The sequence below is a fragment of the Ptiloglossa arizonensis genome, chromosome 3, assembly GCF_051014685.1.
Source record: "Ptiloglossa arizonensis isolate GNS036 chromosome 3, iyPtiAriz1_principal, whole genome shotgun sequence".
In the NCBI taxonomy this organism is placed as follows: domain Eukaryota; kingdom Metazoa; phylum Arthropoda; class Insecta; order Hymenoptera; family Colletidae; genus Ptiloglossa; species Ptiloglossa arizonensis.
Genome location: NC_135050.1, coordinates 15,111,804 through 15,124,420, shown reverse-complemented (window position 1 = coordinate 15,124,420; position 12,617 = coordinate 15,111,804). Strand labels below are relative to the sequence as shown.

The following is a 12,617-nucleotide window of genomic DNA, read 5'->3' as shown; positions in this document are numbered from 1 at the left end:
ATACTGGTAGGATACAGAATTCGATTCTTACAAATGTTTTAAAACATTTAATCGAGATAATCTCAACAAATCTGATAATCGGTTCGATGAGTGAGTTTTAGTTTTTTCTGAAATTGATAGGATAGATTAAACATGGGAAAAAGAAAGGATAAACTAACATATTATCGTTGCATTGTCATAAACGAAATACAGAATAGATACTTCATCTTGCAGAAGTGTTACAAAATAATCTGAAATACCGACACTTGAAGTATCAGTGGTTTTAGACTGACATCTTCGTTTGAGAACGGTGCTCCTAGAAACTAAATTCAATTGAACAATCGAAATCGATAAATGTAGAAAATAAAGAATATTCGGCTATAAATATCATTTGTGCTACCGACAAACGTATCAATTTTAGAAAATAGCATAGCTTCATAAATAGAATGTGAAAATTTTAGGAACATAAAACTACAAACATATCCTAAAGAAGAAAAGATCAAATAACAATTGCAACTTTTATATTTTCTTTATTGACTCGTAATTTAGGTACACATCAAAAAAATTGAAGCAAAGCAGAGAAAGAAAGAAAATTATTCGTGTCATTCGAAATGAATTTATTGAAATACATCAAAGTTACATTTATATTTTTACGTTTCATTATAATATTCAGACTTTCACACGCGTTAGAAAAATTGTCTATGCTACAACATTATATTTCTTTTTATATAGTAAGAAATATTCTAAATTCATAGTCAATTAACTCAGTGTTACCTGTAATCTCGCAAAATAGCGAAAAAGTATTGCATACCTACGTGAATTGCATATATCGTTTGTGATTGTTACTCGTCAATATTCGTCATTTACCAACTGTCATCATTTATTTATGAGAATCTGATTACATTCAGACTAAAGAATAAAAAATCATTGACTTACATATAAATCCACACTGTTTTAACTTAAGTAGATATAGCTCTTTCATAACCTAAATAGTAGCGGGAATACACATTTGGCTGGAGAGTGACGCATTATGACAGAATAATGTATACCCTGTGGTATTGTTAACTATTACATATATAGAAAGAATGTAATTCAAAAAGATAGTTCAAATACATTATAGTTCTTTGAAAGTATTTTCTATTTTATGAATCATGGATAGATTCTTAAATATCGATTGGTAAGTGCATATTAAGTAACTTTAAAACAATTTAATTGATGCCTTGTGTCTATCATATTAAAACAGAAATTATTGTTTTAACATTTCGTATGGACAATTTAAACGTAGAAAATTTGCAATATAATTTATTTATAAATATTTTTAATAATTCTACATATTAAGCTTCTATAATTGTCATATCAAATTCCATGCACATAGAATCACGTACAAGTATGCCAGATTCATGTTGTTGAATTACTATATAATGAATTAAATATAATAATAAATGGATTTACATTGGTATATATGAAATATAAATATGTTTTTTTATTAGGAACCCTTCATTGGAAGATATAATAAATAATAGTTTCATGGATCAAGAAAGATTTGAAAAGGAAAGTGTTATGCACAAAATTATGACAGGAAATTTTATTGATCCATTTAAAAATATTGATGTTGAATATAAAGACATTAAAACTGATTTAATGAATGATATAGAATCTGAGGCTGATGAACAATGTTTAGATGATAGTATTGAAACCATTAAAATGGAAAAAAAAATTCAAGTGAAACAAGCAAATAAAATTAAACGTTATGTGCCTGGTATTGTAAAGCCTATATTTAAATTTCCTAAGAAGTCTAAATTAAACAAAGAACAACAAGCAAAGTGTTTAAGAGTCTTGCTCAGATTTTCAGAATCTGATAAACCAAAAATAACTCCAACAGAAAGAGAGGAATTACAGAATTATATGGTAAATGAAATATACTGCTATTAAGAATAATTTATATTTGATAGTACACTCTTTAATATCTATAAATAAGAAACATATTCTTCTGTAGGCATTAACATTAATTATATTATTTGTATTGTTTTGTATCATTGTACCATATCTTATAGGATTTACAAAAAATAATATCTCAAGAACAAGATGAATTTTTAGAATTTGCTAAGAGCAAATGGCATGAAAGATCATTTTCTATTATATGTGAAGATTACATAAATTTATGTTGGAAATCAAAGTTACAAAACATTCATAACCTTCCTAGATATTATGCTGAAGTTGCAAATGTACCATTTGTAGCAAGTAAAAACATTGAAGTAAAATTTATTTCTGACTGTTTACAAATGGTAAGTATTCTATAAGCATTTAAATAAACACACATAGATGAAAGAAGTATATAGGTGAATTGCTTAAGGTATAAACTTAAAATATTTCCATTAACTTTAATGATAAAAGAAAATGTTTAAGCAGACAAATATTTGTTTCAAAGGGTCAAGTATTGTAACAGAGAAAATTAAAAAAAAAAAAGTATTCTTTGTCATGCATTTTTTCCCTTAGATATTTTCTTATATCATTAAAAGCAACAAAGATATTTTAGGTTTTACCCTTAGGTGATGCACTTTGTGTGTAATTGAATACAATTGGCAAAAAATATATAATTGAATATCTCAGATTTTTGTTAATATACATAATAGAAGACATTTAAATAAGTCTCTTAGTTTTGAAGATATAAAATACTCTAAAAATATTTTGCATAGAAATTATCTTTTCTCAAGGTCATAGCCTGCTATTTATGATAAACTTCAACTTTTAATTTTTTCATAAAAGAAAAAATTTCTTATATAAAAAATTAAATTGCAATGTCTAAAGAATGAGTAAATTACATTATATTATTAATATATCATTTGGTAGATGTAAAATTCTAAACAGTTATCCAACAAAATTAGTAGAAAATCTAATGGGAGTTATTATTGATATATTACTTAATGTCGTTTATAACAAATGATCTTGAGAAAAAATTGTACATTATATTTGCTTTAAAATAATAAAATTATGTTTAGAACATGTTTTTGCATATTCAAAACTGTGAGTTATTTAGATTTCTGTTTTTATTAAATCTATGTACATTCTGATTTTAATAAGAATGTCTTATTATTAAGGGTCAGTTGTCAAAAATAGTACTACCAACTTTTACCAGACCATATATGCTACGTGCAAATTCTGAACAGTTATTAAAAAGATTTCCTCCTAAAAACTATATTTGCAATGAATCGCCAGTTTGTTTTAAGTTACCAGTAAGTGAAGATCCAAATTGTCAAAAATTGGCTGAAAATAATAATGTGGATTTAGTAATTTCATCCAGTGGTCTTAATTGTTTAGTAAATAACATTGGACCAAGTTATTCGAATTCCTGGATTTTACCTCTAGTTATAAAAAGGCACAATGATAAAAATGTTATCTATATAGATAAAGCAGCACCACCAAATGCAAACACTATACCAAATAAGAATAATTGGATATACAAGTATATTCTTAAATATTATCTTGTTCGTGTTAAACATCTAATTTCAGAAAGGTAAAGTAGAAAGCTGCTTATTATAATTTCTTTATAAACTTTGCTTATTCATTTAATAATACTATATAATTGATATGCTTAAATATCTAACAATAGTACCGAAGCATATAGTGATAATATATTTGGTGATGTTAATTGTGAAGAACTCTTAAAACTGGAAGATGAATATGAAAATACTTTACCTCATATACATACCGAGTCACATGTAAATGTATTAGCACAAACTGAGAATGAGAATTCTGAAGGCACTTTAGATGAAGAAAATACTTTAAAAGATGTAAAATTGAATTGTGATGGATCTTCAGATACCATTCTAAACTCAAATATTTCAAATTCTACAACTGCTAAAGGTAAACCTTTCTAATATCTATTATTGATATATACTTCAAACTGTTGAATTGAATTTTCTATAATTAAAGAACAATTAATTAAGGGCATGAAACACTGGGAAAAGATGAAAATAAAAATGCAGAAAATAATCAAGTTTATGAATTAGTTGCAGCAAATAAAAGTTCTGCAATGGCCATGGAAGACAATGTATCATATAAACTGTTTGCCATAGGACCACAATCATTAGAACAAAACGAATTAATGAAAAATGTTATTAAAGAATACAAAATGTTAGTAAGAACAAAAACAGATGGATTTGAGGTTTGTATATGTTATATACATTATAAAATTATATAAAAGATTTTTACAGTATTAGAAATAATAACATGTTTTGTTTGGTCAATAGATTTTACAAAATAATGTACAGAAATTGTTACTGCTAGCACCAAAATTAGAGCATCAAGTAGATTTTGGTGCTGAAGCTGTAACATTAGAAGAATCATTAAAACAATGGATATCTCTCATATTTAGACCTCTCACGTTTCTAGCACGAGGTAAATAATTTATTGCCTACAAAATTGAATTGTGTGAAGTATTAATTACAAATATTTTTAATCCTTTTAAAAAAGTTATATGTATACGAATATAGAAAGTTCAGTATTGCACATTATATAAATAATTGTTTACTTTAGTTCGGATATCTGCAGAAACATCAGAAATATTGCAAGTGGAACATCGTACAGCGATGTCTATAAGCAATGAAATCAAACGGCTTTATAATGTAAAAGTTGAAGATTCTTTGACAATTTTACATAATGTTGTTCAGTCTCTTATAAATTTGTCTCCAGGACGTTATATTATGAGACACACAGTAAGAAATGGATCATTTGCAGTTATTTATAAAGAAGTAGAAAGTCCCGGGTAAATAGATTGAAATAAATTATTATCAAATATTTAACTAAATTCTTTACACTCAGAATAGGTATTAATTTTATCTTTGAATATTTATGTGTTATTTGCAGGAAAAACATTTTTGATTTGCATACAGTTTATGGTGAGCAATTCCATAGTTTACATAATCCTCCATGGATTCCACTGGATAAGATAGTACCAAATCCAATGCTTAAATGTTTTGAAAGAATGCCAGCTATGTTTTACCCAATAAACAGCAAAACTTTTCCCAAAAGTAGAAAATCCACAGCAATAAAAAAAAGTAACACAGGTACATGACATAAGTTATTATTTCTATTTGAATATATATATATAATTGCAACTATATTTAATTTTAATTATCGTTATCTATTTTTCTTGTTTAAGGGATTGTGCGAAGAAGTTTAAGAAATAAAAAAAAAAAATAATATAGAATAATAAACCCAAATGTAAATTGAAAAATATATTTTAATAAATTATCTATTTCTATCTTTTTTTACCCTTGAAATATATTTATTTCCTATGTAAGTTACTATGTAAGTTTGTATATGAAAATGTGTTCATTTAATTGAATAGATTTAAAGTTATCCATTTTGAATGACTGGTCTAATATACAAAATATATGGAAATCAATGTTATAAAAACATATTCAATAATTGTATTTTTAGTATGTATTTTATTATTTTTTAACATATTCTATTTTGTAGTCGCAAAAATATATGGGGGCATTTTAAGGAAAATACAAAAGAATAGTAATTTTAAAATAACTAAAAAAAATCTCTTTTTGTACGTATTAATATTATGTTCTCTATAATTAACTAAAATGTAATTTATAAGTAGAACATAATTATAATATATATGTGCTCTTATGATATTATAAAACAATTACGGCAAGAATTGGGCAAAATTTATCAAATTATATACTTATATCCGAGCGAGACATATCAACCCGAAACAGTAACGAACTGTTACTTATGAGATTAATACTAAACGTGCAACAAAATAACGTTTATAACATTTTTATTTTCATATAGATTTCATAACAATTTGTATAAATATAAGATTTTCGTTGTAAAATACATAGATTTGTAATAAAAAAAAACTAGTACATAACAATATGATTTAGTAAAATATTTCATCAAAAATAAATTTTAGTTCATTACAAAAAGCAAATTATACCATAGTTGCAGTACTATAGAGATTCATTTGAGTAAAAAATATGCTAAAATGCACAATCCTTTATACCCATATATTTAACCAACGCATTTAATGTAAGCACTTGAAGCAAGCATGTACTCCGTAATTTAGGTGAAATACTTTTTACACAATTGTACCATGAAAGTTGTTAAAACTTTGCAATTTTTTATTATAATATTTCATTCCAATTATGTAGAAACAAGCGAAAGAAGGGCTTTCTTGTAATCTCCAGAGGTATCACCCTGAAATTTAAAAAATTTTTATAATTTAGTGTATGTAAAAAAAATTGTAATGTTTCATAATCTGACACTTTTGGACTGTATTATTTAATTTGTGTTAATTATATTTGAAAAATATGTTATATGGTCAAGTCTTACAAATTAAAAAATGAATAGATACATTTTGAAGCAATCTAATAATGAAACATAACTTAAGAGTATGTTATGATGGATCAGAATAGATAAAATATGCATGTCAGAAATGTGCTGTGAACACTAAGGTATTACATAATAGTATTTTACAAGATAATGTGTACATTAAATATTAAAAACATTTCATTGAAAATAGTAAAAATACATACAGCAATCCAGCTTTCCAATGATTTTCCATATCGTTCTTCAAAAGCTTTTTTAATATCACCTAGATCAATTTCACTTCGAGAAACAATAATACGAATCAACGTTCGGTCTTTTGTGCCTATGCCATGCATACTAGAATATAACCGTTCAGCAAAGAAACCAACTTTTGATTTCACGCACTTTACTGTTAAATAAAAAAAATAATTTTACTGATATAATAATTATAAAATAGTTCTGTAATATTACTAATAGTAACTATTAACTTTTAAATTATTTTTGAAGCTACTGCTGTTAGGGAAACAAAATTTTCTTTGAAAAGTTATACTGTATAAAAGGAGCTACTATATGGTAACACTACTTTATTCTGTGTATAGACATGCTTAAAAAATATGAAAGTCCCTTTTATTTTATTAAAAGATATGATTTTTTCATATACACAACCTATACATGATAATGTTATAGATTGCACAAGTTATAAACTTCAAGTAATAGAGAAGAAATTATATTGTTGCAATACATTCAAAAAAGTAAAGAGAAATTTATATCTACTAAACAACTGCATGTTCAAAATAAACAATATTATTGTAAAATAGTTTCTTTTATACAGTGAAATTATTGATCAACAAATTTTTTCTCACTGTTATTTTTCTGGAAAATAATTGAGGTATTAATGATTAAGTTGCAGAATGTATAAAATTACTAGGTATATATAAAATAATTAAAATTTATCCTTAATATTGTATATTCCTGGAAAAAGAATAATTACCTATTCCAAGAAGACCTTTTTCGAGATTTCCAGAGAATTCTTTCTTAATAGCAACTTCAATGTCATGTCCAGATATTTTTTCATATTCAATGAAAGTCTGTCTTAACTGTTGATAACTACGTGTTATTAAAATAGCATTGAACTGCGATTCATCTGTGCCCCATTGATTTTCACCTACAATGAAATAAATTGTTTTTCAAAATTATATAGATATATTTAACTTATACATAAGATTCATTCTATTTTAGTTATCACAGTTTTCTTATCATCTACACATTTCACTTCTCACTATTAAAAGGATCTGTACTAAATATTACTTATAAATCTGCATTGTTGTATGTATACACATACCAGCTTCATAAAGTGCTTGTGCATCTGCTGCAGATTGAGCATGATCTATAGTTTGATTCTCATCCCTATTTGCTTGAACAAGTGAAACCAACAATCTCTTAAAATGTCCTGAAGCATCTCCTTTCAAGTCACTCTCAAGAGTTCTTCCATACACTATTAAACACAAAATATTCTGTACTAGTATTTGTTAACAGTTGTAACATATTCAATGAAGTAAAGTACTACTAAATTCATCACTTTAGATAATGGATAATATATTCTAACCTAATAATGGTATATTTTTAGAAAAAATAATCAAAGGACTCACAGTTTTCATAAAATGCTGCAATTGTACGTATTCCATAATTACTTAAGGTGCACAAAATTTCTACAATTGCTTCTTCATCTGTCCCCAATCCACTGACTGCATCATGCAATTCTTTAGCATAGTAATGAGGTAATGGTGTCATAAGAGCAACTACAACATCTTCTAATTTCCCTGTAAGTTCACTCTTCAGATCGCTAACCAGATCTTTTCCATATAATGTTTTATATGCTTCAGCAATTTCCAGTCGCTGAACAATGCCTCTTTTTGTAAGCACATCAATAATGGTTTTCTCATCTGTGCCAAAACCTTTCATTGCTTTACGTAATAATGAAGCATCTGCATTTGCATCAAATGGTTCTGCAGGATACACTGTTGGAGTACACTAAAATACAATGTATTTTATATAATATTCTCAATATACTAAAATAAATATTTAGTTACACATTTTAGTTAACGAGTATGTAATTATTTTATTATTTATTTTAGTAGATAGGAAGAAAAAAATAATAACTCAATAATACAACAATCAAAACAACTTAATTGTTCAAACTCATGGCTTTATTATAACAAAAGTTATGACGTTATATGAAGTTGCAAACAAATTTTAGTTAACAAATAGGCAAATAAAAATATTTGAGGAATTACTGCAAAAAACATTATTTTATTTAAGATCATTCAAGTTGCTTTAAATGACTATGAACAATTACTTAAAACACAATTAATATTACAAACTATTTATATTATTATAGTGAAATATTTTGTTAAGAAACAAGTAAATTATAAAATTTATAACATTTTCTTCTAAAATGAAAACTGGTGCTTCATACTCCATATCTACACATGATGTATTTAACTCGTGTCATTGCATTACTAATGTTTCAATTATAAACGCATTCCAGTCTTTCATTCACAGTTTTAAAACTTTGTATAGTTCCAAGAAACTAAATCTAAATAAAAATAATATATTTACAATACGTGAATCAATGAAACGACATAGACTGATTTGTTCGAATGATGTAGCGTTAAAAATACGACGGCTAATCGATAATCAAGCCAAAAATAGATCAATCTGATTGTAATCATGCAAAATATGTTCTAATAAAATTGCAAATAATGATATGAATGTACTTACTTTAAACGGATAATATTGTTGTTGTGACATCTTTGTTTGTCCAAGAGACAACCTGGAAATTGATAAAAATTCAAGTTAATTAATCGATCGTTCAACAGCTAACGGTAAATGTTCGAATTCATCATGTAATGCTATAAAATTGACGTTATTTCATTTTTTTTTTTTTTTGGTAATTTGAATCATTCACATAAGTAATATACTTACGATGGATATTCAAAGAAATTTAACAATCAGATTTTCGTTAGGTTTTCGTTAAGTGGAAGCAGGAAGATCCTACACGTACGATAGCCGGTTAGTCAATGTAGGCACACCCACTTTCGCATCACGTCATCCGTGGCTCTTTCAAGGTACCTACTGCTTACTGACGAAAGAGTGAGTAATCTATAAGAGAAAAAAGACCAAGATGTTACCAATGAGAGTTCATGTATGCATACTATGTAAATATATGTACATAATTATTCATCTTCACAAATTTAAAATTCGAAGAATACTTAGGTATTTTATCGTTTATTTCCTTGTATCAGAATGAGGTCCATTAGTTTGCTGATTAGTTATATTTTATCATACGTATATTTTTAAATTAAAATTTGGTATTTTATATTTTTTTTATACGAGTCTAGAATAGTACAAGAATAAAATCACATAAATATTTCAGTTAATCTAGTAATCTTTTAAGTAATCTTTAAAAGGGTATTTCTTTCTTTCAAAATTTCTGTAATCTATTTTTTTTATCAAAAGTTTACAGATACATTCTAAAGAATGCAGAAAAATAGACATAAATTATTGCAGTTTTGCTTAGTTCTCCTTTTTGTTTTTATAGAAGTAAAAACAAGTGCGACTGTAATAATATCTTGTTTGGTACAAAATTATACATATGTAGCACGTAAAACTAATGTTTCATTAATAAAAATACTTTTATTTGTTATTGACTATTAATTTTGTAGGAAGTTAAATATTAAATATTAAAATTATTTTTTTGTTATTCCTGTTTAATATCTATAAACTATACAATTTTCAAAACATCGATATCACTGATAACGTATAAAAATACATCATTGCTCTAATACTTTATAATACTTAATTTATAACATTTTAATATTTTTAATTTTTTTAAAAATTAAAATAAATATTCAATAACTTGCAAAAACTTATTCATACAAAAATAGATGAGTATTATAAAGTATTGTTTAAAATAATGTATTTTAAAATGTAGTTTTGAATTGAAATATATTATGATTACGCACACAAAGATTTTCATTATGTATAATATTATGCATAGTGTAATGCTTATCAGAAAGAAGTATTTATACAAATTCAATATGTTTTTATCGATAGGAATTATATGCGTTGTAGTTTAAATCTTTCACGCTAGAGTACGATTTTGATGCACTTTTCTTTTTCAAAAGATGGCTTGTAGCGCGGCAACGCCTCTTCTCGGCCCGGTTCTCCGATCATCGACCATTCACTGACGTTCGACCACACATCGAGATTTCAAATGTTATCCTCTACAACGCTGGCGGCATGTCGCGTTTAACGTGTTCTTTTACCGAAATAGATACGCAGTGTAGTATACTACAATTAACGAGTAATAAAAAATTAAGAGTTGGTCCTTTTACCAAAAATGGCTGATCGCTAAATTTGTTTTATGTATATGTATTAATACATGGTGAAAATTGTGCGAGAGGTGTAAATAACCTAACGTGATATCGATCGTGTAAAACGCGCGTAAATATGCCGCGTACCAAAGCATCACCAAAAAAATGCGTCAAAACAACTAATTCGTATCCAGGCACAAATACGTGGGTTTTTCTTATGAAAGGTGAATAAATACATAAAAATAATTTCTTATTTTAAATTTCTATCTTATGTGTTCGTGTAGTGGTTAAATATTGCCGGTGTTTTCTATGGTTGCTTTAATATTTACATATATTTCTTCATTTTTTTGCTTTGTCTATTAGATTATGTTTTTAAGACATATATTTAAAATGATTTAAATATATATTTCAGGTGATGGCTTAGATAATACACATGGAGGAATACCTGATGTAATTAAATTAAGGCATCCAGCTTCAAATCAACCTGCTATGTTTGTATTTAGTCCCGGAAACTTAACAGTACAAGAAGTTTTAACTTTTGATGAGAATAAAAGATCATGGTTCATAGACGATAATGTAAAGTCTGATGGAAAAATGCATTTGTCGACTCCTATTGATCCAATATTTTTAGTATTACCTTATTTAAGGAAGGTAACATAGTATTAGATTTTTATTTTATTATCGTACGTGTTAATTTATTTTATAGTGTTTAATAATCTTAAATATTGAATTTATAGTCACAACAAGCACAACCATTAGATCAGTGTCTTTGGGATGAAGATTTTCCAGAGACATCTCGTCTTGCTCAATGTCAAAGTTTAAAATTGACATTAATAGCTGACCGTAAGGGAGACGAATCATTGCAAGCTTACAAATTCAATGAAGAAAAGACATTAATTTGGTTACAAAAGAAAGTAGAAAGAGTAGCCGATGTATTAAAACAGAAAGGTATTCATGTGTCACAGGGTGCTATTAGTGCTACTTATGTAAAAAGTACTAAGCTTGAGAATGCTTCGGAAATGGGTAAGAAATACAATTTTTCTCATATATTTTAAACTGTCTAGAAACATTAATAAATACAAAATTTGCTTATTCATGTTGCAAATAATTATACACTAAAAAAGTGTTTTAATGCACAGAAATTGAAAATAATATATATCTATTTTTCTACGCAGAATATTTAAAGTATGCACATGGTATAGTATCAGAATACCTTTCAGAAGATTTATCTAAAAAGTTAGCACAACATTTAAATATACCAGATGAATCGGAAAGTAAGAAACGAAAATTGAGTAGTCCTAAAGATGCGACCAGTGATAAGAGGTCTAAGAAAGATGTAACTGAAAATGAATCAATATTAAAACCAAAAGTTCCTGATTTAACCAAATCAGAAAAGGTAACATTTTGTATATATGCAAATGTATATATGTATATTGTTTGTATTTTTATGATATTTGTATTACATAGCCTCAAAAAACTACAATTGGTAAAAAGGAGTTAGCCAGGCAAAAGGCAGCAGCTGGATCCAAAAATATTACCACTTTCTTCAAAAAGAAATAAAATTTGAACGGTATAGAAAGTTAAAGCACTACAAACTTCAAAAATATTGAGTATTGTAATGTATATATATGATTTATAATAGTATGATTTTCACCATTGTCACTTAGAACTAGATGCAAAATACTATGTAAAATCACTTGTCAAATAGTTGTTTAAACAATAGAAAAATAATTTTTTTTATACTTTATTGGTAGGTATTTTTATATTACAATGTCTCTACACTTAAATGCAAAAAGCGTTTATTTTAAATAATTATTGTATTTAAATTCTGTATATATATAAAATATAATGCAAGAAGGTACACAAATATTTATAAACATATGTTAATCTAAGAATATGTACCCAATATTTAAAATATACTTTTTATATTTTGTTTAA

General features: G+C 26.3%; 3 protein-coding genes across 5 annotated transcripts; 2 read left to right on the top strand and 1 right to left on the bottom strand.

Moving 5' to 3' along the window:
* Positions 1-3: 3 nt before the first annotated feature.
* LOC143144216 (uncharacterized) lies at positions 4-5,234 on the top strand. Of its 2 annotated transcripts, none has more exons than XM_076306373.1 (10): positions 4-1,156; positions 1,470-1,887; positions 2,034-2,264; positions 3,078-3,493; positions 3,590-3,843; positions 3,927-4,144; positions 4,230-4,377; positions 4,516-4,744; positions 4,846-5,045; positions 5,141-5,234. In XM_076306373.1, the coding sequence occupies exons 1-10, from the start codon at positions 1,131-1,133 to the stop codon at positions 5,179-5,181; spliced, it is 2,181 nt and encodes a 726-aa protein (XP_076162488.1). In that variant the 5' UTR covers positions 4-1,130; the 3' UTR covers positions 5,182-5,234. The 2 variants fall into 2 exon arrangements, with proteins under 2 accessions (XP_076162488.1, XP_076162489.1); XM_076306374.1 differs by having other exon boundaries at positions 5-1,156; positions 3,990-4,144.
* A 522-nt stretch (positions 5,235-5,756) lies between these two features.
* LOC143144821 (annexin B9) lies at positions 5,757-9,433 on the bottom strand. The gene is made up of 7 exons (XM_076307620.1): positions 9,289-9,433; positions 9,085-9,136; positions 7,953-8,334; positions 7,646-7,798; positions 7,295-7,468; positions 6,531-6,712; positions 5,757-6,192 (listed from the first exon to the last, which is right to left on the bottom strand). Exons 2-7 carry the CDS (start codon positions 9,112-9,114, stop codon positions 6,139-6,141), a joined length of 975 nt encoding a protein of 324 aa, XP_076163735.1. The 5' UTR covers positions 9,115-9,136; positions 9,289-9,433; the 3' UTR covers positions 5,757-6,138.
* Positions 9,325-12,469, top strand: LOC143144822 (ribonuclease H2 subunit B). Of its 2 annotated transcripts, XM_076307622.1 has the most exons (6): positions 9,395-9,456; positions 10,491-10,903; positions 11,092-11,330; positions 11,417-11,702; positions 11,855-12,075; positions 12,147-12,468. In XM_076307622.1, the coding sequence occupies exons 2-6, from the start codon at positions 10,816-10,818 to the stop codon at positions 12,237-12,239; spliced, it is 927 nt and encodes a 308-aa protein (XP_076163737.1). In that variant the 5' UTR covers positions 9,395-9,456; positions 10,491-10,815; the 3' UTR covers positions 12,240-12,468. The 2 variants fall into 2 exon arrangements, with proteins under 2 accessions (XP_076163738.1, XP_076163737.1); XM_076307623.1 differs by lacking the exon at positions 10,491-10,903 and having other exon boundaries at positions 9,325-9,431; positions 12,147-12,469.
* Positions 12,470-12,617: the final 148 nt, after the last annotated feature.

Coding starts and splice junctions, on each gene's coding strand:
- LOC143144216 (XM_076306373.1), top strand. CDS start 1,131: ATGGATAGATTCTTAAATATCGATTG. Junction 4,378..4,515: donor TCTCACGTTTCTAGCACGAG/GTAAATAATTTA, acceptor TGTTTACTTTAG/TTCGGATATCTGCAGAAACA. Junction 5,046..5,140: donor AATAAAAAAAAGTAACACAG/GTACATGACATA, acceptor TTCTTGTTTAAG/GGATTGTGCGAAGAAGTTTA.
- LOC143144821 (XM_076307620.1), bottom strand. CDS start 9,114: ATGTCACAACAACAATATTATCCGTTTAAA. Junction 8,335..9,084: donor AACAATATTATCCGTTTAAA/GTAAGTACATTC, acceptor ATTGTATTTTAG/TGTACTCCAACAGTGTATCC. Junction 7,799..7,952: donor TGCAGCATTTTATGAAAACT/GTGAGTCCTTTG, acceptor TGTGTTTAATAG/TGTATGGAAGAACTCTTGAG.
- LOC143144822 (XM_076307622.1), top strand. CDS start 10,816: ATGCCGCGTACCAAAGCATCACCAAAAAAATGCGTCAAAACAACTAAT. Junction 11,331..11,416: donor TATTACCTTATTTAAGGAAG/GTAACATAGTAT, acceptor TTGAATTTATAG/TCACAACAAGCACAACCATT. Junction 11,703..11,854: donor TGAGAATGCTTCGGAAATGG/GTAAGAAATACA, acceptor TTTTCTACGCAG/AATATTTAAAGTATGCACAT.